This window comes from Thamnophis sirtalis, unplaced genomic scaffold (genome assembly GCF_051295495.1).
Source record: "Thamnophis sirtalis isolate CommonGarterSnake01/CBP01778 unplaced genomic scaffold, rThaSir2_p1.2 scaffold_5, whole genome shotgun sequence".
In the NCBI taxonomy this organism is placed as follows: domain Eukaryota; kingdom Metazoa; phylum Chordata; class Lepidosauria; order Squamata; family Natricidae; genus Thamnophis; species Thamnophis sirtalis.
In genome coordinates, this window is record NW_028261385.1 from 22760483 (window position 1) to 22785888 (window position 25406).

The 25406-nt window shown below is 41.7% G+C and overlaps 1 protein-coding gene across 1 annotated transcript; it reads right to left on the reverse strand.

The window, feature by feature from the left end:
* Nucleotides 1-25193, reverse strand: LOC106546497 (complement component C9). Its single transcript, XM_087715446.1, has 12 exons — nt 25071-25193; nt 23582-23675; nt 22122-22269; nt 19996-20143; nt 17089-17227; nt 15199-15405; nt 12396-12636; nt 9768-9893; nt 6673-6854; nt 3540-3768; nt 2463-2637; nt 1-1567 (listed from the first exon to the last, which is right to left on the reverse strand). Exons 1-11 carry the CDS (start codon nt 25145-25147, stop codon nt 2483-2485), a joined length of 1746 nt encoding a protein of 581 aa, XP_087571572.1. The 5' UTR covers nt 25148-25193; the 3' UTR covers nt 1-1567; nt 2463-2482.
* Between the last annotated feature and the right edge of the window lie 213 nt (nt 25194-25406).

Genomic DNA, 25406 nt, shown 5'->3' on the forward strand with positions numbered 1-25406 from the left:
TTTGGACAAAAGTTCTAATTTTTAAAAAGTTTGTTTTAATTCAGATCATAATATAAAATATACAATAAATGAAAGCAAAGGGAAATGGGGAAGGAAGAAATGAGGAAAGAAAAGTATGGGACTAGAGGGAAAGGGAAAAAATAAAGCAATGACTTCCAACTTTTTTTCCAGCATAGTAAATAAAAAAAAGAATTACAATCTCAACTTTTTACTTTTACATATTTAGTAAAAACTAACCATTTCTAACCACAGCAAACTAATGTAATCAACAAAACCCTAAATCTAAATTAATTTTTTTTCTTATTTTGAACATAAAATCTAGAAGGGGTGTCCAAGTAGAAACAAAACTAGATGTATTCTTTTCCATGATTAAAGCAGTCAATTTTGGCATCTCTGCAATGCCATCACTTTTTCCACCCATTCTTCCATTGTGGGGATTGACATATCTTTCCATCTTAGTGTCAGGCCTGGAAGCCATCTTTTATGTTGGGCCCTGACACTTGACACATAAAATTTTCACTGCAGTCAACGTATAATGGCAAAATCTCATATTTTTTAGCTCCAATAGTGCTAAAATAAAGCATCCAGTTTCAATTTTATATTCATTTTAAGAATCTTCTGAATTGGAGCATAAATCTGCCCCCCCCCATACTTCTTTGCTTTATCACAAATCTATCAAACATTATATAAAGTTCCTTATTTACAATATTTCCAAAATACATGTGAGATACCTTTATACACAATTTGTCGAGTGTTAAGTACCAATGATACATCATTCTATAAAAGTTTTCTTTCAAATTATAATTCAATGTAAATCTCAATCCAAGCATCCACATTTCCCCATTCCTTGAGCATTATGTTATATTCACACTTTTTCGCCCATTGATTCATACAATATTTCACATATTTGTTTTCCAGATTCAGTTTCAACAACTTTTTGTAAACCTTGGCAATAACATGTTAAACATTAGCACACAGTAAAATTTCAATTTTACAGATTCAAACCCATAACTTCTGGTTTAAATTAGATTTCTTTTTTTGTTGTAAATAAGTGAACCAGTGGCAAACATTTCCTCCTGATTTCAATTCTTCTTTGATTTGAGATTATGTTCCTCTTGAGTAAAAGGTATTATTTCACCATAATTCCACCATTTTAGTCTCACCATGATTTTGTTTTCTGAAAAATGCTTCCTGATATGACACTCAAAGAGGTATCTTAGGAAAAAGCTTGATTTTATATTTATTCTAAATTCTTAGGATGGCACACCTAAAAAATGATTTAAAAATCAGCATTTATTTTAATTAATTTATTTTATTTTAATCTTGTCATGCCATAGTAGGCATGCCCTCCAGTTCTACCAACATATTATTTTTAATGGTCACCCAGTCTTTCAGCCAGACTAAACAAGTAGTATCAGAATACAATTCTAAATCTGGTAAACACAAATCTTTTCTCTTTTTAGCAACTTGCAACAATTTAAATTTTTTTTTTTCATTGCTATGTAAACTTAGAAAAATCTGTTTGCCGTTGTTTAAATGGAACATCAGTCATCAATATTGGTGACATCTGCAATAAAAAGAACATATTTGGTAAATATTTAGTGCAGTGTTTCTCAACCCTGGAAATGTTTAAATGTGTGAGCTTCGCCTTCCATGCTGGCCAAAAATTCTTGAGTTGAAGTCCATTCACCTTAAAGCTTCCAAGGTTGAGCAACATTCAGTTTGGGAGTTGGACTAGGGCCAGGAGTGTGCTGCTGGGGGTTTGCAGGGATCTGGGAGAACCTCTAGCTAAGATTCTGTGCAGTTCGGAGAACTCCCAAATCCCACTCCTGGCTGGCCTTGCCCACCCCTCCCTTCCCAGGAGTCCCCACACGGCCCATTTTGGATGCAGGTAAGTGCAGAATGTGTGTGGAGGCTCAGTGAGGGCAAAAAAAGGGCCTACCAGAAATTCGGGAAGGCCAGAAACAGGCTGTTTTCACCCTCCCAGAGGCTTGAGGAAAGCCTCTGGAGCCCGGGGAGGGCAAAAATGCCCCCCCCCATGGTGAAGGAGGCCAACTAGGCCATGCCCACCATGGTCACCCAGCAATCGGGTAGAGAACCTCTTGCTAAAAATTTTGAAGCCTACCCCTGACTAGGATTGAGGAGAGTCCAGTTCAAGTTGACCTTTGCCTACAGATGTTGTTTGGGTGACTTTGGGATAGTCATTCTCTTTCTGCCCAATCTAACTTACAGGGTTGCTATTGGAGGATTTTCTTGAACTTCCGTCCCTCTTGCTATTGCTTGTTGTCCCTCCCTCCCTCCCTCCCTTCCTTCCTTCCTATTTCCCTCCCTCCCTGCTTTCTGACTAAACCAGCAAATCTTTCATTAGTTTCATTTCTCCATAGGACGTGCATAAGCTATTTCCAGAAGCATTAAATCCAAAGCATCCCATATTCATTATACATATCCAGAAGCTAACAAACCTGTTAGCAGCCTTCTGCAATTAACAATAGCCTGGTTCTATGTTTGCTCCAGGACATGACCTGCCCCTATATCCAGGGGCAGGATTATCACATTTTCTTGTTCGCCGGCGTCGTCCTTGCTGACAGGCAGACCAGCTAGACCAGCAGCTCCAGCTTCCATGAACGGCTGTATCAGCTGCATCAGGATCAGAAAGCATTTGTCTAACTTCACAACATTCAGAACTTCAGAAATAACTCCATCTACCTTCAGAATCTCACAGACACACAGTATACCTTAATTGTATATTGATTGGCTGTTTGGGCTAACTTATTGCATTAAACCAATATTTCTCCCACCCCCATGAAAGAAAGATTAAACCGTACATACTTTAGTAAAGTGTGTGGACATGGTCAAAACAATAAGAGGACATTCTAAATCTATGGGAGAAAATTCTTATTTACCCTGTATAGTATAAAGGTAAAGGTTCCCCTCGCACATATGTGCTAGTCGTTCCTGACTCTAGGGGGCGATGCTCATCTCGGTTTCAAAGCCAAATAGCCAGCACTGTCCGAAGACGTCTCCATGGTCATGTGGCCAGTACGACTAAATGCCGAAGGAGCTCGGAATGCTGTTAACTTCTCACCAAAGGTGGTCCCTATTTTTCTACTTGAATTTTTACATGCTTTCGAACTGCTAGGTTGCCAGAAGCTGGGACAAGTAAAGGGAGCTCACTCCATTACGCGGTGCTAGGGATTGGAACCACTGAACTGCTGACCTTTTGATCGACAAGCTCAGCCTCTTAGCCACTGAGCCTTTGCATAGACATTAGCTTTGTTCTAACATTCGAACTATTCTATGAACATGTACTCATAGTTGCAATTTTACCCAATTAAGAATAAGTGGTAGCATTTTCTGATTTGCCATTGATGGCTTTGATTGGAATGCCATTTATTGGGTTATGGATTTTATTTAATGAAATAGTCTCTATTATTTTATTTGCTTACAATTCATGTTTTTTTAAAAAAATATTTTTAAATAACCCAGTAGAGCTTAGAGAGCCATTAAAATATATGGTAAGTCATTGAATGAATTCTAACCTGGTGTCTCATTTGAAGCCGGTGTTTCACAGGCGTCTCCCTTGTAATATGGAGTGCAGGCGCATTCACACTTTCCATCTATCAGCATCACTGTCCCACCATGCAGACAAGGTTTGCATTTGCATACATTGTATTCAGCCACATAATCCTCTACAGCTCTGTCCAGATTTACTTTCTTACTTCGGGAGTCTGGGATAGTCGTCGGGATAAGATCCGAAATCGGGGCCATCTGCAAAAATATTTAACCACATGTAGTATGTGTGCTTTTGTTTCAGTTTAAACCTTTGCTTACCATTATTATGGAGTTCTGTGCAGAATATAGCACTTCATCCTGAGAACATCCATGTTCTTCTGGAGTTACACTCACCTTTACTAAAAAAATACTCTGATTCTTAAAGATGCCGACTTTGTAACATTTGTTTATTACAGACTTCTTTCTACTACGATTGCATATAAACAGAGGTGGTATTTACTTACCTCCCCTACCGGTGTGCAAATGTGAGTGTGTGTGCACTAGCTTGGCTCGCATTTGCTGCCTCCGTGCATGTGCTCAGCTGTTCTGCACATGTGCTTTTGGTGAAAAAAGGGCCTAAATGGGATGCCATTGAGCTGGGATAGGTGGGCGGGGCCACCCACAATTTCTGCTACCGGTTCAGGCGAACCAATCCGAACCGATAGAATACCACCTCCGCATATAAATATAAAGGTTGCTGGGAAAATTAAAGAAGAGGTCCACGGGTTTCAAAACTCTTGCATGAGCAATGAAATGAGGAATGAATGAATGAATGAATGAATGAATGAATGAATGAATGAAGGAAGGAAGGAAGGAAGGACTTTGAAGTTACATCATTCTAATGTGAGCGAAAGGAATTTAAACTTAGCAAATGTACAAACTGGAACACGATATCTGATGCTCAATACTTGGTAGGCCTTTGCTGTTGAGTGTTGACATTCTAAAACTTTGATGGATGAGGCCAACAACCTCCTCTCAAGGTTTATTTCAAGGGTAAATAGCTAATATAAGAACAGCATGGAAGAAGAATGAGCTAAATACTGCCTCTTTCCGTGGTGTGCTGACAGTAAACACAAGGCAAAGGGAGGCTCATTAGGAACTCCAGGCTTTTTGATTAGAATGTAAAGTGTTGGAAGAAAGCTGTAGCAAACCAAACCTCATGGAAACGTTCACTTCACCACCAGAAGGGCAATTTTAGATTTACAGCTGGTCCTCAACCTACGACCACAACCGAGCCCAAAATTTCTATTGCTAAGTGAGACATTTGTTCAGTGAGTTTTGCCCCATTTTACAGCCTTTCTTTCCCCAGTTATTAAGTAGATTCACTGCAGTTGTTAGTTAGAACATAGTTGGTAAGCGTATCTGGCTTCCCCATTGACTTGGTTGGTGAGAAGGTCTCAGAAAGTCACATAGCCCTGGGACACTGCAACCATTATAAATATGTGCCAGATACCTAATCTCCGAATTTTGATCATGTGGCCAAGCGGATGCTGGCATGGTCCTAAATTTGAAAAACAATCATAACAGTCGCTTTTTTCAGTGCTGTTGAACTGAGGGTTGACTCAGCCTTCCATCCTTCTGAGGTGGGTAAAATGAGGACCCGGATTGTTGTTGGGGGCAATATGCTGACTCTGTAAACCGCTTAGAGAGGGCTGAAAGCCCTATGAAGCGGTACATAAGTCTAACTGCTATTGCTATTCCTATTGCTATTGTTACTAAACAAACTGTGGTAACTCAAGGACTACCTGTATTTGACTAGAATTTTTAATTCTGAAAAGATTTTAACTTTTATATTCTCCAGTTAGGTGGCTTTTACTGTTCCTCTATGCAATCAAATCAATAATTTGTCGAAAATGACCAAAAAATCGAACCACAGCCTCAAAATGCATTCACAAATTGTCCAAATTATTCTTTTTGTTGTTTTGAATTTCTCCAGATCCAATTTTATTAGTCAAATTCTCCTTGGGTTTGGTATTTGCACACCGTTTCCCCCTCCTTTCTTTCCCCCCTCCTTGTTCCAAGTGCCTTTTAGCTGCTAGTTTAGCTCTGGAAAAAATTTCAAGCACCAAAACTAAGATCTTTTGTTCTTACATCGGCCAGTCCCAACATTCCGTTCATTACTCTGCTCCTGCACCAGTCTTATTCTGGTTCTCCTTGCTCCAGAGCGGTCTTTTGAAGGCAGCCGCCACCCCTGCCGTCCATCTGGAGACTGTAATTTCCAACCTGCTGGAGACCTTGCCTCAATCCCCGCAGTCACCCGAAATGCCTCTCCTTGTTCCCTGTCCCTTCAGGACATTTTCGATCCACAAGGGACCTCTTGATGGTGGTTTGCTGGCTGGGTATTTGAGTAGCTCCACAGAGCTCGCTATTTCCCCAGGCATTCTCGCCACAACACTTCTAGCTTTAAACTTTTAAATTGTGTGGCCTGGTAGCAAACTTGGATGATGAGGAGGTTGGGGAGGAACTTGGGCCAGTCCTGTAGTCTGGGGACGGCTCTAATGGATGCTCTGAATCAGAAGCAGAGATACAGCCAGGGCTGTCTGACATTTCCCAGCTGCCTTTGGAGTCGGAGATAAGTAGGGAAGAAGAACAGCTGGGGCCTGTTCCAGATCCACCTATGGGCAGAGTTGTCAGGAGAGGAAAACAATTGAGGCCCAAGGGCCGACTCAGGAAGAAAGGCACATCGAGATGCTGAGTGGCCCTTCCCTGGCTGGGGAATAAATAGAAGCAAAAGGGGAGTGGTGTCCTAGGAGACAACTGTTTGGATTTCTTTCAGAAGATCTGCTCATCATGGTTCGTGTCTCAGAGTTTAATTTGAAAGAGTTTAATTTACAGCTTTGTGGCTGGAAGCTCCCGGCCTGGCAATTATCCAAGGAACTGATAAAGTCTGTACTTCAGTTAACCTTTATTGCCTGGATTTTTCTGTGGGTGAATGCCATGAATTCACAGCAGTTAAATAAAGATGGGTTTTTCAAGACAAGGAGTCTGTTTCTTGGTTCTGCTAAGGCTGGGTCAGAACATAAATATTTATTCAAGAAAGAAGAAACATGTTCATTTGTAGGTTCATATTTATTTTAAAAAACCCTCCAACTTATTGCTGGAAAAAAATAATCCTCTCACCTCTTGTTTGATCACTGCTGGAGCTTGAATTAGTGTATTAGCCCATTTAATGTAATGTTCGACACCGATTGAATTGAAATTTGAAGAAAGCAATTCATTCAAATTTGTTAAAGTAGCTATTGTTCCACCTTGAATCAGCGAGACTACCTCGTGGATAAGCCCATCTTCGTTATTCGTAGACTCTGGAAGAGAAAAGAATAGGAGGTAAAAAAAAGAGGAAGAGTGGCTTAACAGAACAACTTCCCTGGGTAATGGAGAAGATGATCATAATGAAGATGATATAAGTGAAAATTATTATTATTTCACTACAATTTCAAAGAAAGGAAAATGATGAGGTTTACTATGGTTGAAAATGGAATAACTGTGAGTTTCTACCAACTATATTTGGCCAGATAGAGGAAGTTCAATCCCATATATTCATTGGTCACAAATGATTTGCTGGGGTTATCTTTCAGGTAGTTTGGCATTCCCTATTCCAATTTGTACACTAGTGACTCAGTGAATAATTCAGGAATTCCTGCTTGAATCCCATGGTGCCTGAATGACCAGTCAATTTATTAGAATAGGCATCTTACTTGATCACTCTTCAATTATTTCATGATCTAGAGCCATGATGGAGAACAACAATGCAAACAACAAAACAGAAGCTCACGAAAGAAAAATATCTTACCTCTTGCATACAATGTATGCAAATCAGAGGTGGGTTGCTCCCGGTTTGGCCCAGTTCGGGTGAACCAGTAGTGGTGGTGGTGGGAGACTCCATCCACCTGGCTGGATGCTTCTGTGCATGTGCAGAAGCTTCTGCGCATGCATAAAAATCACCGCACATGAGCGCATGCGCAAGCACAAGCAAACCAGTAGCTCTGGAATTTGGAACCCACCTCTGATGCAAATATAGTGTATTTGCATATACTATATCAGTGTTGGTGAACCTTTTAGACAGTGAGTGCTCAAACTGCATGTGCACATGTCTGTGAATGCACACATTTGTGCACGTGTTTGCACCTTTCAGTATGGACATGCACACGTGTGCACTTGGTGTCTAAAAGGTTCGCCATCAATGACCTAGAGATATACAGATATAAATTTGCCTTTGTTGAATAACACGTGCCTACAAAAAGAGGGTATGTTTCAGCGGTGGGCGTGCACATTTGCACCTAAAAAGTTCTGTGTGCATGAGCACAACGTTAGAAAAGGGGAAAAATGTAATCTTTGCACGGAAGATTGTTCTGCGCATGCGCAGAACTGAAAATCAAGATGGTGCCGCTGATGATAGAACTGGTTCTTGGGCGTGGCAGGCCGATTTAATACCTACTCATCTGAACCGGTAGGAACCCACCTCCGGTATGTTTGTGTGTGAGAGAGAAAATCCAAGATGGCACCTTCAACTGTGTGACTGGAGCCCTACCCTTTTTATGTAAATGGCAGATATCGGAATGTATCTCCAAATACTGTTCTATTTCAGTTACTCAGACACCTAAAAACAAATGCACATTTGCTATTCTTGTTTACATTTTGAGCTGAAAACTTCTCTTGCCCAATAGCATCTACCCAATTCAAAATCTAGTTTGGCTAGGCTAACTTATACCATAATTCTCTAAGTAGGACACCCATATAGAAGGTTGTTCTACAGAAATATTTTTGCTGGGGATATCACCATGAAACTTACAATAAAGAGAATACATATTTAATTATTCATATATTAACTGCAGCTAGAATTGTATTTGCACAGTACTGGAAATGTGAAGACATTTCTACGGAAAAGAAGGTGATTAGGAAAATATTAGAATGTGTAGAAATGAATAGACTAACATGGCAATTAAGGAGAAAGAACAATCTGATTATGATATGCTATGGGAAGTGTTTTATCAATGGTTAGAGAATACAAAAGGAAATTGGAAATAGAAGAAGATAAAAAGAAGAATAAAAAATGTACTAAGATAGAGATAAGAATAAAATGATGATTGTTAGCATGAATATGATAGAAATAAATATAAACAATGTTATTATTGTATATAAATCAGAAGATATACTAGAAGATACGTTAAGAAGGAAATGAAGAGATTTACAAGGTTTCATTGTATAATGTAATATAATTTATGGAAGAATGTTGCACAGATATCGGTGTCCAGACAACACATTGTTTAAGGAAAGATGGAATGTATGTATTTTAAAATTGAAAAATTAAAAAATTTTTTACAAAAAGAAGAAGGTGGTTGTTCTACATGAGGGGTTTCACAGACTACACTTTTCTGTAATTATACCACCAAAGAGACTTGACCTATCTGCTGCTATGAGGCCAGTCCCACTTCAGCACTTTCCACATGTCTGAGAGGTTGCCTCATTACTTCAAGAAAAATATAACTTATTGTCCCTTTAATGCATTCTCCAGTCTCCATTCTTCTTCTTCTATACACTGCATTTGTTGAAATCTTCCTGAGCAAAACTGTCTGCCTTCTTTGCTTGCTTTTTTGCAAGTCTAATATACTTTAACATTCACGAAAGTCCATTCATACAAATATGCGACATAAACATTACTACTATATCATAGTATTATATAGTGATTGCCATCAGAGGTGAAATCCCCTTACCTTTGCTATGGTTCAGTAGCAATGTGAGAGCGCGCCCATGCATTCACGCATGTGCAGGACTTCCTGCGCATGCGCAGAGTGTCAAAAACAGATGTGATGATGCCCGGCGGGTGGGCGGAGACTGCTACTGAGCACCTGCAAAGGTAAGCGAAGAGCAAGGGGGGGGAGGGGGAATCCGCTGTGCCATGCGATTTAGATTAGCTAGAAAGCTAATCACGGGTCACAGCTGATTGTTGGAAAAACTGGGGGTTTTTTTACTACTGATTTGGGTGAACCGGTCTGAACCAGTAGTATTTCACCCCTGATTGGTATGCTCGTGAAATATACTGGCATTCATATATTTATTAGTATTGTTCATTACCTTATGTAATGTAACTTATAGAGTACATGATTGACCTATTCCAGCAATACAATTTAGTTCCAGTATGAGGGATACAACGTACCAATTAAAATGCATACTTAGGGATCAAAATGTCAGAAAAAGGCAGGAGCTGAGGTACTTACCCTTTTCCGACTTTCCGCCTTTACATTTGTTACTGTTAATATTCAATTTGAGGTCTGTTGAAGGTATATCTAGTCCAAGATTTAAATTAAAGCCTAGGCATTCGTTTACATCCTTTGTAGTGATCCCTGAAAATACAGTCAGTAAAAACGATTAAAGGTGGGAAATAAATAGCAGATGTCCAATGCTTTGCAATGTTTTTATATGTTTTCATGTAATAATAATAATAATAATAATAATAACAACAACAACAACAACAACAACAACAACAACATTACAATGTCCTAGGCCCCTGGGTGGGGCCCGACTAGTAACCAATGCCAAATCCGGCGAAACAACTGGCCGCTGTGATAGAATTGTATAGTAGTAGTAGTAGTAGTAGTAGTAGTAGTAGTAGTAGTAGTAGTAGTAGTAGTAGTAGTAACCATATTTTTCGGAGTACAAGACACACCTTTTTCCCTCAAAAAGGAGCCTGAAAATCTGGGTGCATCTTATACACAGAATACAGCATTTCTTGTCTCCCAAAACCCCACCTCCTTCACCAAAATGGCTATGCAGACCCTGTAGGAGCTTTGCAGAGTGCTCATATGGGCTGGGGAGGACAGAAATGAGTGGAAAAATTGGCCTTTTTTTGCCCCCACAGCCCCCAGGAGCACTCTGTAAGTCTGCTAAAGGCTATCCATGCCCTTTCCTTTGACAAAAAGGGCCCATTTTTGCAAACAATGCCCCCCCCCCCCCAGAGCACTCTACAAGCCTCCTAAAGAGCCATTTTTGGTTTTAAGTTCTAAGTTGATTTTCTCCTTGATTAGTTTCCACCCATTGCTTCTTGCTCTACCCTCAGATACCTTGGAGAATAGTTTGACTCCCTCTTCCTTGTGGCAACCCCTGAGATATTGGAACACTGCTATCATGTCTCCCCTAGTCCTTCTTTTCATTAAACTAGACATACCCAGTTCCTGCAACCGTTCTTCATATGTTTTAGCCTCCAGTCCCCTAATCATCCTTGTTACTCTTCTCTGCACTCTTTCCAGAGAAGCCTTTCTATTGAAAGGCTGGTGAGGCCTTAGCTCAGAAAATGTCAAGAATTTATTGAATGCAAATAAAATTCCTTTCAAGCTTAGTATCACAATGGGTTAATAAGTCCTCTGAGGCAAAGGCAATTGTAAAAAGTAGGTGGTGGTTAAAACCATAACTTCACAAAAGGGTTTGCATGAGGAGTTACAATAAGGCTCCCTGGCACCAAAGGTGGTTGCTCCCAGTTCGGCCTGGATCAGGCGAACTGGTAGTAGTGGCGATGGGAAACTCTGCCCACCTACCCACCCAGATGCTTCTGCGCATGTGCAGAAGCATTGCGCATGAGCGCACACACGTGCCTGAACAAACCGGTAGTAAAAAAATTGGAAATCCACCACTGCCTGGCACCCTTTCTAACTTCTCCCTACCCCAGACCTCCCAAAGCCTGAGGCATCTTGCAGTCCAATTCCCCCACCTCAGGGTCCCCGCACTCCAATTTCCCACCCCACTAGGTCCTACATACTCCTCCCCACACCCTCTCACCAATCACTCATCTGCTATAAATATCCAGAGCTTTGGAACTTGCTGTGGGGAAGGAAAGCAGGCTGTTTGATCCCTTGCAACCCTGCAGGCCACATGGAAGCAGGTGCCATTTTAGGAGCTGCCTCAATTCATTGGAGCCATTCTGAAAATGGCATCCCCTTTCAGGATGGGAGCCAAGAGTAACAGGTGGCAGAGTGGACTGCTCTCCTTTTTCAACATGCTTCTGGAGCAGTGTTTCTCAACCTTGGTGACTTGAAGTCCCGCACAGCTGGCTGGGGGATTCTGGGAGTTGAAGTCCACGGGACTTCAAGTCACCAAGGTTGAGAAACACTGTTCTGGAGGAATAGATGTTGCAGTGTCCCTGCTATTGGTTGTAAGGGCAAATCTACTCTCCCCCCGCCTCATAACTGTGGGGGCGCTACAGTAGCCATAATTTCAAAACTAGGTTTGTACATAGCTTTTCAGAGGTCTGTTGTAACTTTGCATAGTCACTAAGCAACTGGTTGTAAGTTGAGGACTACTTGTACAGGGAATCCATTACTTGTCTATGAAGTCAAGGAATCAACAAAAAAACTAAGGGCAGCTCAATATAAACATCATATAGTGTGTAGCATCATAATGGATTAATAAGCATTAGATACAACTGGTATCCTGAACTGATCCTGCAGATTATCCTGTGGAGATTCGTACCGTCTCCACCGTCCAAGCCTTCCGCACAGCCCTGAAGAACTGGCTCGCCCGCCAGGCCTGGGGATAAGGATAGTTACCCCTCCCGAATGATGAATGTATGTTACTTACCATTTTAGTATATGTCTCTATCTTGTTGTCTGTATCCCCCCCTTCCCAGTTTTATGTGAGCCGCCCTGAGTCCCCTCAGGGAAAAGGGCGGCCTACAAATTCTAATAAAACTAAACTAATAAAACTAAAACTAAACTAAACTGATCCAACTTAAGATTTTTGAAGAACTCAATTTGAAAGAAAACATGTTGATGGTCAGAAATCAGATGCCCTGATTGACAGTTTCCCCATTATTTACTCTTGGTTATAAGAGATTACTTTCATTATGTCCTTACGTTTGGATGTCATAGTTCGGTTATCCAACACGTATATTAACTCATATTTTCCTCCAATGATTCCTCTCTGTGAATAATGAGTTCCATATGTTTCCAGAAATGTAAAATACTCTCCCTTCTCATAGGAACTGGGCAACATCTTTAGATCTTCCAGGAATGCCTCACTCAAGCGCAAACCACGTTTTCGCATTAGGAAAGTTCCCAGTTGTATACTAGATTTGACACGTAAATATTCATAATTCTATAATGAGAAAATAGTAATATATATAAGTTATTGTATCTAAGTAGAGAGAGAGAGATTATGATATTCTTTCACACTGTCCTCTGATTACTGCAAACTTGTTTATATGGTCAGTTCTCAGTTTATCCTAGACTCTGTAGATAATTCTTGCCCATAATGGACAACATATGGTACTCAAACATGGGAGGTAAAACTCTTCCATCTCTTCCATCAAGGCAGATTTGATTTATATACATTTGAAAAAGAGGAAGTCCTAGAGGTAATCCAGTTGAATAATCTGTACTTTTAGCAAATTATTTTAGATATCCTCTCTTTTTTATACCACTCTGTAGCTGCTTATTTAAGACACATATCTTATACACAAATCACTAAGATATTGGAAGTTATAGGCATGTGCAAATGGGAATGTGCAAAATGTATGGAAATCATAATCCTGCTTGATGATGTACTTCTAACTTTTAGGCATTTCAAATGACCCAAAAAGTGTTTGTCCAAGCGTGGTGTCCAGTTCTGATGCCCATGACCATTTTTATTGGAGATGTTGGGCCCTGAAAAGAGCAGGTGTTTTTCTGGACAAAACTCACAGTTTTACCATGGAGTGGTCTAGGAAACATTACCAAATTATATATTGCTAGCCTTTATTGTGGTAATAAGTGGAAGAATCCTTGAACAAGCCCATACTACTTCATACAATAAAGCTTGTAATGAACTAGAATTAATATTCAAGAACTTTGGTGCATAAAGAAAGCTGTTTTTTTTTTAAAATCCCCAGCTAAACAAGCATTTGGAAATCATGATTCTTCCCCAAGGAGACAAAGTCACCACTAGAATTTAGAATAACAGAGTAGGAAGGGACCTTGGAGGTCTTCTAGTCCAACCACCTGCTCAGGCAGGAAACCCTATATCAGCGATGACAAATGTTTTTGTCCTTGCATGCTGAAATGCAATGTGACCCACTCATCTGCACATGTGCATGCAAACACACACACACACACCGTGCATGCATGTGGTGTGTGGGGGAGTTTTCACCCTCCCCAGGCTCCGGAGGCCATTTTTGTCACCAGGAGGCTTCAGGGTGGGCTGTTTTTGCCCTCCCAGACGCTCAAGGAAAGTCTCCGGAGGCGTCTCCAGTTGCCCCCTGGAGGCCCTCTGGAAGCCAGAAACAGTCCATTTCTGAACTTCCAGTAGGCCCGGAAGTTCTATTTTTCACCCTCCCCAGGCCCCGGAGGCTTTCCTTGAGCCTGGGGAGAGCAAAAACTGCACACATGTGCATGCTGGAGATGACATAGGGCAACGGCTGATGTGCCCACAGAGATGGCGCCAAGTGACATCTGTGGCACGCGTGCCATAAGTTGGCCATCATCACGGCCCTATATCATTTCAGACAAATGGTTGTCAAATCTCTTCTTTAAAAACTTCCAGTGTTGGACAATTCACAACTTCTGGAGGCAAGTTGTTCCACTGGTTAATCCAGGGGTAGTCAACCATTTTATACCTACCGCCCACTTTTGTATCTTTGTTAGTAGCAAAATTTTCTAACCGCCCACCGGTTCCACAGTAATGGTGATTTATAAAGTAGGGAAGTAAATTTACTTTATAAAATTTATAAAGCAGAGTTACAGCAAACCCCTACCGCCCACCATGAAAGCTGGAACGCCCACTAGTGGGCAGTAGGGACCAGGTTGACTACCACTGGGTTAATTGATCTAACTGTCAGGAAATTTCTTCTTAGTTCTGGACATTAAGACCTAGATGAAAGACACTAAGATCACACATGTTTTTAGTGGCTTTGTTGTACGGTTACTGTTGTGCTGATGTGACTCAGTAAATAGAAAGAGAAAAAGAGGAGAAAAAGCTCCAGTCTAGCCTACACAAGTTCAGGTGTTCCATCCTGTGTGTTGTTGAGCTGAAATAGCTGCTAACCAATACTGGTAGACAGTATTCCCATTGGTCCAACCTTGGACAGAGGAGGTGGACACGAAAGCACTGTGAAGCGAGTCATACTGCCAAGTCTAACCCAACAATGGAGGTTGAGAGACGAGAAAAAGAGGAGAAGAATGAAGAGAAAAATTGCCAACAACAACAAAATGTTGTAGAAGGGAATGGCTGGAGAGATATTTGGGGAGTAAAGTTGATGTGAGTACGGAGACCAGTTGTCAGACCTTGGTCAAAGAGGGGCAAAAGAAGTCAACAGGTGATTTGCCTGTAGGAAGAAAAACAAGATCCCTAAGAGATGGTATCTACACTGAAGACCCAGGTCAGGAAGGACACAGCTGGTTACAGATAGAGAGTCAGAAACTTTGGTAGAGCCAAAGTCTCTGGGGAAGAAGAGATGCAGGTGAGTATATGCTAAGCAGATCCAAGAAAAGGGAATAATTTGTGAGCATCACTCTAAGCAAGGTCAACATTAAGGAAGCTTAGCTTATGCAAATGTAGACATTTGGTATTTCAATAACCCAATTTAATATGAACACAACCAACATTGGTTCAGTGCTCCTTTGGACGTTTGAATTTTTGTTTCCTCTAGAATAATTCATATTTACCTTTGTTTTAACAGCTTACCTTTCCTTTGGTTTTCTGTAAGAAGTCACTCAGGTTGGATGATTTGGAAAAATTTATGCCTGTCTTCAAATTAGCTGGGAACGAAGCTGATTTCAATTTAAGAGAGAGGCTGGCATCTACAGAGTGTGATTGTGTTTTGACTATATTTTGCACTGTTGATGCTTGGTTGCTGTACAATTCACTTGAAATTTTTTTGTCTCCTCTTGTCTTGAAAGGCAGAAAATATAGAGTTAAATGGCTGAGTAACAGTGGACAACACTTAGGCTATGATGACGCCCTGTGGTAACTCATGATGGGCTTAGTTCAGACAAGATGTTAAATCAGATTTTTGCCTTAGCACCACTGGTGAATGGTATGGGATGCTTATAATTTTTTAAACCATTCCTGTTAGTTTCCTTAATGTAAATGATCAATCCCAATTTCTGGGGAAATGAGGGTTCTTCTATAACAGGCCATGGGGAGGGAAGAAGGCTATGTCTAGTGGTGGATCAAGAGCCAATGAACTTTCAGCAGAGATGCCAGGAGCTATTGGAATGGACACATCTCTGTCCACATCCCTGGAATATATTTTGAATGATCACTTTGAGATCATCCTATGCTGCCATCACAATTCCAAAACTAGGAGACCTTTAGATTGCTCTGCATACCCTGAACTGTATATCTGGGGTCATAAAAATCATCAAAACCTGTGAGGGGTGAAAAGTATATGAATTGGTTTCTCCTACACTAAGGTAAAGGTAAAAGTTCCCCACGCACTTAAGTGCTAGTCATTCCTGACTCTAGGGGCGGTGGTCATCTCCATTTCAAAGCCAAAGAGGTCTGTCCGAAGATATCTCTGTGGTCATGTGGCCGGCATGACTAAACGCCAAAGGTGCATGGAACACTGTTACCTTACCACCAAAGATGGTTCCTATTTTTCTACTTCCATTTTTATATCCTTTCGAACTGCTAGGTTGGCAGAAACTGGGACAAGTGAAGGGAGCTCGCTCCTTTATGTGGCGCTAGGGATTCGAACCACTGAACTGCTGGCCTTTCTGATCAACAAGCTCAGCATCTTAGCCACTGAGCCACTGTCTCCCTATGCCTATACTAAACAGACTCATAAAGTGGTGCTAAGGTCAATGTGAGGCTATTTCTTCTTCAGACTTCTGACCGAACAATAACAAATATAATTTGGCAGTGTGGTGATCCCTAGTGTCTTCAGGTAAATGTCTGAATGACTAAAGTTCCACATTTGTGATAAAGAACTAAACTGTTTGCTTTTATTGCAAATAAATTAAAACACCTACACACAGAACACCAATTGTATTGTTGCAGCATAGGAAATGTTTTTTTAAAAAAATCTGTATGGTGTTAAGAGCATATAACAAAATATTTATAACTCATGCCCTTCAGCCATTTAAGGGTTACAGCTGATGGGAATTTCTGGGTGTGTCAATCCCAATGCATATGGTCAACACTGTGATGGGAAACTCTGAATTATCAAATATGCATAGGGGGACCTTGCTATAGATCTAGTTCTCCCCCACCCAAACACACACACACACACACACACACACACACACACACACACACACACACACACACCTAGACAATGCTGCATTTTGTTTTTGCCTGTTTGCTTTTCTGTAACAAAAGCACAGTCTTGATCTTGGCTAATCTCAAAAAGCAAAGCGGGACCAGAACTGCAGACGACCTGAATGGATCCCAGGGATGTAACCTAGACGAGGCAATTTTAAAGAACATTCTAAAGGCAACGGCAAAACATTTAGGTAAAGTTGCCAAGAAAAATGTATATGGACACACCCTTGACATTTTAAAAGTGGAGGCTGAGGCAAAGTGGCACCTTTTGATGCAAAACAAAGCTCTGCTTTACACAAAGAAGCTTACTTCATAACTGAGGACAGCCACGTTCCATGGCTTGCGGTAATAAGTGGCTGTGTTCCCATCACGGACTCTGTCACAGAGGCCATTGTAGAACTCATTGTAAAATGGCTTTTGAGCCGGTTTCATTCCCAGTACATTCACACTTCAAGAAAAGGAAGGAAGAAAAGTTGTTATTAATGCACAACCATTTCATGGTACTATTAAATGCCATATATCCATGATGGCAAACCTATGGCATGCGTGCCACAGGTGGCACACAGAGCCATATCTGCCAGCACGCAACCTGTCAGCTGCAGCGCGCATGCGTGCACCAGCCAGTTGACTTTTGCCCTTCTGGAGGGCTGGGGGAGGCCGTTGTCGCCCTCCCTGGACTTCAGGAAAGCCCACGGAGCCTGTGGAGGGCAAAAAACAGGCTCAATGGGCCGACCAGAAGTTAGGACATAATCCGTTTCCGGCATCCAGAGGGAGAGGCCATTTTCTCCCACCCCAGGCTCCGGAGGCTTTCCTCCCCTGCCCACCCCCGAGGAAATACCAAGCTCAGGTTGGAGGCAAGCTGTGCGGTGCGCATGAGGGGAACATGGTGGGGATTTGTACACGTATGTGGGCATCGCTTTGCATTTTGGGTGCCGGCCAGAGGTGGGTTCCTACAGGTTCGCATCAGTTCGGTAGAACCGGTTCGTCAAATCTACCAAACCAGTTAGAAAAGGTTCTACCAGTGGACCCGGAAAGCAGGCCACACCTACAGAAGAGGTTCCAAAATTTTTTGAAACCCACCACTGGTGCCGGCACATGCACCACTATCGCATGTGGGGCCTTGGATTTTTGGCACTTAATAACAAAAAGGTTAGCCATCACTGTCATATATCATCAGAAATAACAAGCAGGAACAGCAAATGCAACTCAATAATATACAAAAAAGTATCAACTATTTTTTTCTTCCTAGAATTTTCTTCCAAGGTCATGTTCTGCCTTTTTCACAAACAAAAAAAAATGTTCCATTGGTTACACCAGGAACTGATAGACCAGCTTGTCATCGTGGACATCAGCCATGAAGTTACTCAGTCCATGGTGGGATTAGAAGTGAGTCTCTTGGCTAACCAGAGACCAGATTGGCTCTCACCCCGGGGGCAGCTCATTCCCCTTGGGAATGAGCTGCTCCCAGAGCTTCGCATAATTCCCAACCTCCAGTCCTTCCGGCGCGCCCTAAAAAGTTGGCTTTCCCAGCAAGCCGGCCTGGCCTGAATAAAATAAATTATTAATTTTAATTGTTAATTTTAATTTAATTTCTAAATCTCATTGTAAATGTCTATTGGTTTTTTTTTTTGGATATTCTATTTAATCTTTCTTTTAACTTTTGTAATATGTGTTTTTATGTTGTACATCGCCCTGAGTCCTTTGGGAGAAGGGCGGCATATAAGTCCAATAAACCTAAACCTAAACCTCACTCAAACAAAAAGGGGTGGGATTTTTTTGCACCTTAAATATTAAACACTTACTGTCTGGAAGATTTCATTTACAAATTATTTAACTTGGCTATCAGGATATCAGACTCTTCAATGCAGGGGTGAAATGCTCTGAAGTCTGCTACCAGTTCGCTTCGCTACTGTTTTGCTTTGCACATGCGCACCAAATGCCCGCTTTGCGTGCATGCACACTGGACTAAGAAGCCTTCTCTGCAAAGGAAAGTAGAAAAGCGAGGGAGAGGGAGCAGCTGTGCTGTGAGATTTACATTTGCTAGAAAGCAGGATTTTCTGCTTTCTACCGAATGTAAATTGCGCGGAACAGCTGATTGTTGGAACTACTGGTTTGCCTGAACCGGTAGTAAAAAAATGCTAATAAAAGTTTAAAAAAAGTTCCAACAATCAGCTGTGCAACAATCAGCTGTGCCACATGATTTCTAGCCTTTTTTAACTACCTATTCAGGTGAACTGGTAGCATTTTTTACTACTGGTTTGGGCGAACCACCTTAAAATAATAACATTTCACCCCTGCTTCAATGTCTCTGGATGGCTTAGAAGTAACAAAAAGGTCTCATAGGTCTCTCTCTCTCTCTCTCTCTCTCTCTCTCCTCCCTCCCTCTCTCTCTCTCTCTCTCTCTCTCTCTCTCTCTCTCTCTCTCCTCCCTCCCTCCCTCCCTCCCTCCCTTCCTCTCTCTCTCTCTCTCTCTCTCTCTGAATAGAACTGGGAGCCTGATGAAATCAATGAAAGTCCGCAGAAGCTTTGCATTCTTGGAAGTCATTTTGAATCCAGACTTAGCAGTTAGCACAACATGCAATTCTGCACTTTGGAAGTTTGGCCTGGTATCAGGCATTTCATTTTAATAGTTTCAATATGCTTTAATTTCTGATTGGGAGATGCCCAGAGTTTATTATAAGATGGGAGCATTTATAAATGCAATATATAAATAAACTAGCTGGATACCCATGCTCCGCTATGAAACTATGAGATCGGGTTTGTTAAACTGACACGTATAGCTCGAAAATTAATGAGTAGTTATGATTGGACTCTCCGCTCCCCTTCTCTCCCTCAGGCTTGCCCCAAAGAAGCCTCTCCACTCCCATCCCCTTCTCTCCCTCAGTCTAACTCCTTAGCATCAGATAATTTTTCAGGGGGGGGGGGAGTAGAATGTCTAAACTCCCAGCCGCAGGCCAGATAAGATGCCCACACCTACACGGACATGCTGGCCACGCCCAGTATAGTTGGAACAGAGTTCTTTTCAGGTGGGGAGAGGGGAGTAGAACATCTAACTCCTTGGCATCAGAACATGTTAATAATAATATAAGAAATACTAATTATTAGCATTTTGAAAAATAGCGAGTGCCTAGAAGCCAAGAGGAACATACGTGCCAAATTTCAAGTTTGTAGGCTTTATGGTTTTAGAGATTTTGTGATGAATTTTCTAAAGCTCACCCTTGGCCAGCTGTTCTTCCAAGTTCTGATACGTCAATGTCACGATTCCCACAAGGTGGGCGTTTGGTTTCATCACAATTATCTTCATCAGAGAAGTCACCACACTCATCTTCTGTGTTACACACCAACCTACCCTTTATACAATGTCCTTCGTATGGAAGAAAGAATGAAACAATTATAATGATAGATGTTTAGATATTTAGAATACCTTCATAAATCAACATTGCTTTCCCAAATTGTGCCTTTTAGATAAATTGGGCTTCAACGCCCCAAAATTTCAGCCTAAATAAAGCAAACTGCCATTTATACCAGAATGACCAACTGATTTACAATTAATTTCTTGGTGGGGGGATGGTGCAGTATTTAGTTGAATGATATAGGTAATATGCTTTTATAAATCACTACACTGATAAAAAAAACTTACTGAAGCTTTTTGGTTTGCATTTCAGTGCAAATTTAACTTAATCTGTTCTTCCTGAACCTATATGCATATTAAAAATGTTTCATTTGGTAAAATAAAACAATCATCATCATATAATATAATAGTACAATGAAAATCATACATGGTTGTGATCAAAATATACTAAAACTGAAAAAGATCTTCAGATTTTTTAAACGGGAAACATCATAATACTTTGGCATTTAACATTTATCTGAGCAATGCAGTGTGGTTCTCCCATCAAAACATGGCTTATAAAAATGCATCATTATCATCATCTTTTAATGACCCCATGATCCCTTGCAGGGTGGAGTCTGGGCAAATGAATTCAGCTGAGTGTTTACTGGCCAGATGCCCTTCTTGCTGGCAATGTGGAGTTATATCTAGCAGATATATGCTCATTGTGCCCAGAGAGAGAAATATTTGCTTCTACCTAGGATCAAACTTGCAGCGAGAGCACCACCTCTAGGCCACCGCACCACCCTGCTTGTAAAAATGCATGCAGAAAGAAAATGCTCTTGCACAAATGACATTAGAAAACACAATATTCATCATCACACCATGCTATGGACGTTTGCTTAGAAAAAAAAAAGTGTGATGGGAGAAAGCTGCTTAAAAAGCAAAAACACATCAACCTGTATGTCATTTCCACCCTCTGGAAGGTGATCCTGGAGGTTCTTTTTGCTAGACAATGATGGCAGTGGAGAAATGATGTCAACGTCTCCATACCCATACTGCTTTTCTTGCAGTTTTAGAAACATATCAGCCAGTGTGCAATTTTCCCCATATGGAAAGTGATTCTGGAGGCTCTCTTTGCAAAGAAGCTCACTGTCCTAGAGTTTTAAATCACTGACATCCGGCAAGGGGTGGGCTTCCAAAATTTTAGCAAGGGGTCAGGGGTGGGTTGCCACAGGCATTAATGCTGGTAAGGCATGCAAAACTTTTTGCGCACGCACGTTCACTTCCCTCATGTGCATGCCAAACGCACGCTCTGCATGTGTACGCATTCACACCAAAAAAGGTTTGCACATGCGTAGAATGTTAAAAAAGGTGAAAAAAAATACATTTCTGCAATGGGGATTGTTCTGCGCATGCACAGAAACAAAAATCAAGATGGCACTGCCGACAATAGAACCGGTTTGGGTGCGTGGGCGGCCGAGTTACTACCTACTCGGCTGAACTGGTCTGAACTGGCAGGAATCGACCTCTGCAATGGGTTCTCTGCCTGGTTGCTGGGTGGGCGTGGCCTACCTCCTGAACTGGGGGGGCGGGGCTTGGAGCATTTTTGCCTCCTCATGCTCTGGAGGTTTTCTTCGAGCCTCTGGGAGGGCAAAAATGGCCTCCCCACGCTCCGGAGACCCTCTGGGGGCCAGAAATGGGCCAGTTTCCAGCCTCCCCAAACTTCCAGTAGGCCCATTTTTTGCCCTCCTTGAGCCTCCATGCACACCCTGCACTTACCTGCATCCAAAACGGGCTGTGTGGGAGGGGCAGGATGGGGTGGGCAGGGCCAGCCAGGAGTGGGATTTGGGGGTTCTCCGAAATGTACAGAACCTTAGCTAGAGGTTTTCCCGAAGCCCTGCGAATCCCCAGCAGCCTACACCTGGATCTTCTAAATCTTCATCTTGTCATCAGACCACTATAGTCAGTGATGGCAGTAGAGAAATGATGTCAGAGACTCCATACCTACCGTTTTCACATTCAAACTCTTGGTCCTTACATTGCCCTGTCTCATCCAGGCACGGAGTTCTTGTCTTACAGGGCTCTTTATCGTTCAGGGACTCAATGCATGGCTTTCCTCCAAACTGTCCAAATCTCAGAATACTCCTTGAGCGGTACTTTGTGGGAGATAGTAAAAACTAAATTAAAAGGGGCTCAGAATCAGCCAGCTGGGGAGGGAATGAACGGCTGGGGAAAATGAGGCTGACCCAGAACCCCCCCCCCCGCGCCTTTTAATTTAACGTTTATCATTGAAGTTTAATTATCCTCGCCTCTTTTTAAATCTTAAATTTGAGATACTGTTTTTAGTCCCTCCATGAGGGAAACGGGCAGTAAAATAAATAAGCCTGATTTTTTGCATTGGGCCTTCAGGCCTACCACATTCAATGATGTGGGAAAAGGGGAGTGGGGGATCATATGGAGTAGGGAAGATATATAGTCATAATAATATTCCTTTTTCAGAGAGTCAAGGACAACTTGCCCTGCACCTGGAGTGGTGTGACTGGGGGGCATCTCCAGTTGGGGCCATGCTTGATTGGGCCATGTGACGGACATGTGGGTGCAGGGGAAGGGACTTGGACTTCCATTTGGGTGGAAATGAAAACCTGGAAGCTTTCAGATTTGCAGTTTCCCAGTTGTGCCAATATGGCATCTTGAATAAAATGGAACTTTGAGGAACTTCAAGCCTCGGAGCCTTCTTTTGTTGGGGGTGTTACTTGGAACCCTAACATATGCAAGGTGAAAGAAATGGAAACTTGTTGCAGTGCCCCAAAATGGAAAGGATGGCAAATTCAGGATTCACAGTTATTCAGGAGAGACTAACAGTCCATCACTAGATGGACATCTACTCAACCTCAACCTCAGCAAATTTTAAGAAAAAATGGCTGATCTACAGCTAGAGAGGCTATTATAGTGTGGACACTTACACTGTGAAACGAGTGATCTCTTATTATCCATTCAAATTTAACACTCTATGATTAGTGGATAACCAGTTATTCCAAACAAGAAACTGTTCTTTTTTCGTGACCCAACAAATGCGCGCACGACAAAAGTGCGATTGAAACCGCGGCGCGAAAACCACGACGTCTTCAACACACCCACAACAGCGTGCCGACAGAAGCGCGATTTAAGTTAAGGTAAGGGTTAGGTTCAGGGTTAGGGTCAGGGTTAGGTTTAGGGTTAGGTTTAGAGTGTGCTTCTGTCGGTGCGCTGTTGTCGGCGCGCTTCTGCACTCATTCGTCGGCGCGATTTAGAACTCACGGTTTTCTCGCCGCCATTTCGTTGGGCATGCTTCTGTTGGGCGCGCTTTTGTTGGTGAACCTTTTTCTTTTACTATTTAAAACTAATATCCACCAAGGACCTTTGCTTCACAAATAAACATTCCTTATGAAGCCCTTTCAACGAAACTTAAATTATGGAAATGGCACTTACTCTTTCTTCTGAGCATGGACTACATGGCCCCCAATCACTCCAGGTAGTCAGCAAGCAGTCAACGGGCTCTGGAGAATTAGGTTCCCGTTTCAATCTTAAAATAAAATCATTTGAAATGTTTCTGGTTTAATACATTGTAAGTTTGCATATATATTGTTTGTATATTGCAAACAAGCAATTTAGAAACAATACAACATTTTTAATAGAGATGCAATGCCATCTTTTTGTAGGTCTCACAATGAAACATTGCATGACAATATTTGCTCTGGACTATGCAATTTCAAAGGTGGCTCAGTGGCTAAGACGCTGAGCTTGTTGATCAGATTGTCGGCAGTTCAATGGTTCGAATCCCTAGTGCCACATAACAACGTGAGCTCCCCTTACTTGTCCCAGCTTCTGCCAACCTAGCAGTTCAAAAGCATGTAAAAATGCAAGTAGAAAAATAGGAACCACTTTAGTGGGAAGGTAACAGCGTTCCGTGCACCTTCGGTGTTTAGTCATGCCGGCCACATGACCATGGAGACGTTTTCAGACAGTCCTGGATCTTCGCTTTGAAACGGAGATGGGCACTGCCCCCTAGAGTTGGGGACAACTAGCATATATGTGTGAGGGGAACCTTTACTTTTACCTATGCAATTTCAAGATGCATGCTATTGGAATATGCACATGAAAACTGCATGAACATAGCACAGGGTTGAGTTTTGCAATTGATTTGCAGTTTCTATGGGCAAGCTTCTTTTGAAAACAGAATTCAAGCAAGAAAGATTGTAGCTGGTATGATTTAATACAAAGAAGCTTCAATATATAACTTGATGGGTTTGTACATTCACATTTTAAAGAATTCTCAGGAATTTTCTCTGCACCGCTGATGTAGGAAAAGTCAAGACGCAAGAGGTGTGTGTGTGTGTGTGTGTGGTTTTGTTTGGGTGCCTTTTGTATTTGCTATCGGCTCACCCTGGAAATTTTAGTACCACGGTACTAATAAAATAATGTATATTCGACAGTTTGATTTTATATTTGACGCATGGACATAGCAATAGCAATAGCAGTTAGACTTATATACCGCTTCATAGGGCTTTCAGCCCTCTCTAAGCGGTTTACAGAGTCAGCATATCGCCCCCACAGTCTGGGTCCTCATTTCACCCACCTCGGAAGGATGGAAGGCTGAGTCAACCTTGAGCCGGTGAGATTAGAACCGCTGAACTGCAGATAACAGTCAGCTGAAGTGGCCTGCAGTACTGCACCCTAACCACTGCGCCACCTCGGCATTCTATTGTCCTCAATAGGGCTGACATATTGTTCAAAATTAATCAAAGCATCAGGATTTGTAAAATCACTTAGAGTTAATCAAAGCATATAGAAAATGGCAGGAAGCAGGTATTCTCTTACTTTCCACCTTCCAGAAATTAAAAACAGGGTACCAGGAGCTTTGGAGAAGATTGTCCACAAATGCTACAAATTTACTTTCTATCCCATAAAATGAACTCACCTTGCTTTCCCTGCAGAGGCAAAACCATTTGCTCCTAAAATGCATAGAACTCCGATAAGAAGCAAAGCAGAAACCATGATGATAGCTCCAATAAAAAATAAGATGCAGATTCAAGTCTTTTATACTGTTCATCTTTGTTAACTATTAATAGGGCGGTAAACAAAAGGTGATGCTAGGTGAAGGTCAAATTTCATGCTGATTTTTTAAAAGTGCTATGGACTTCCTTGTATATATATGCAATTCAATAAGTCTCTTTGTGTGCATAAACACACACACACACCCATCAGTTCAAAAGCTTGGGTTTATCAGCATCTTCAGTTCTAACTTCTAACTTTT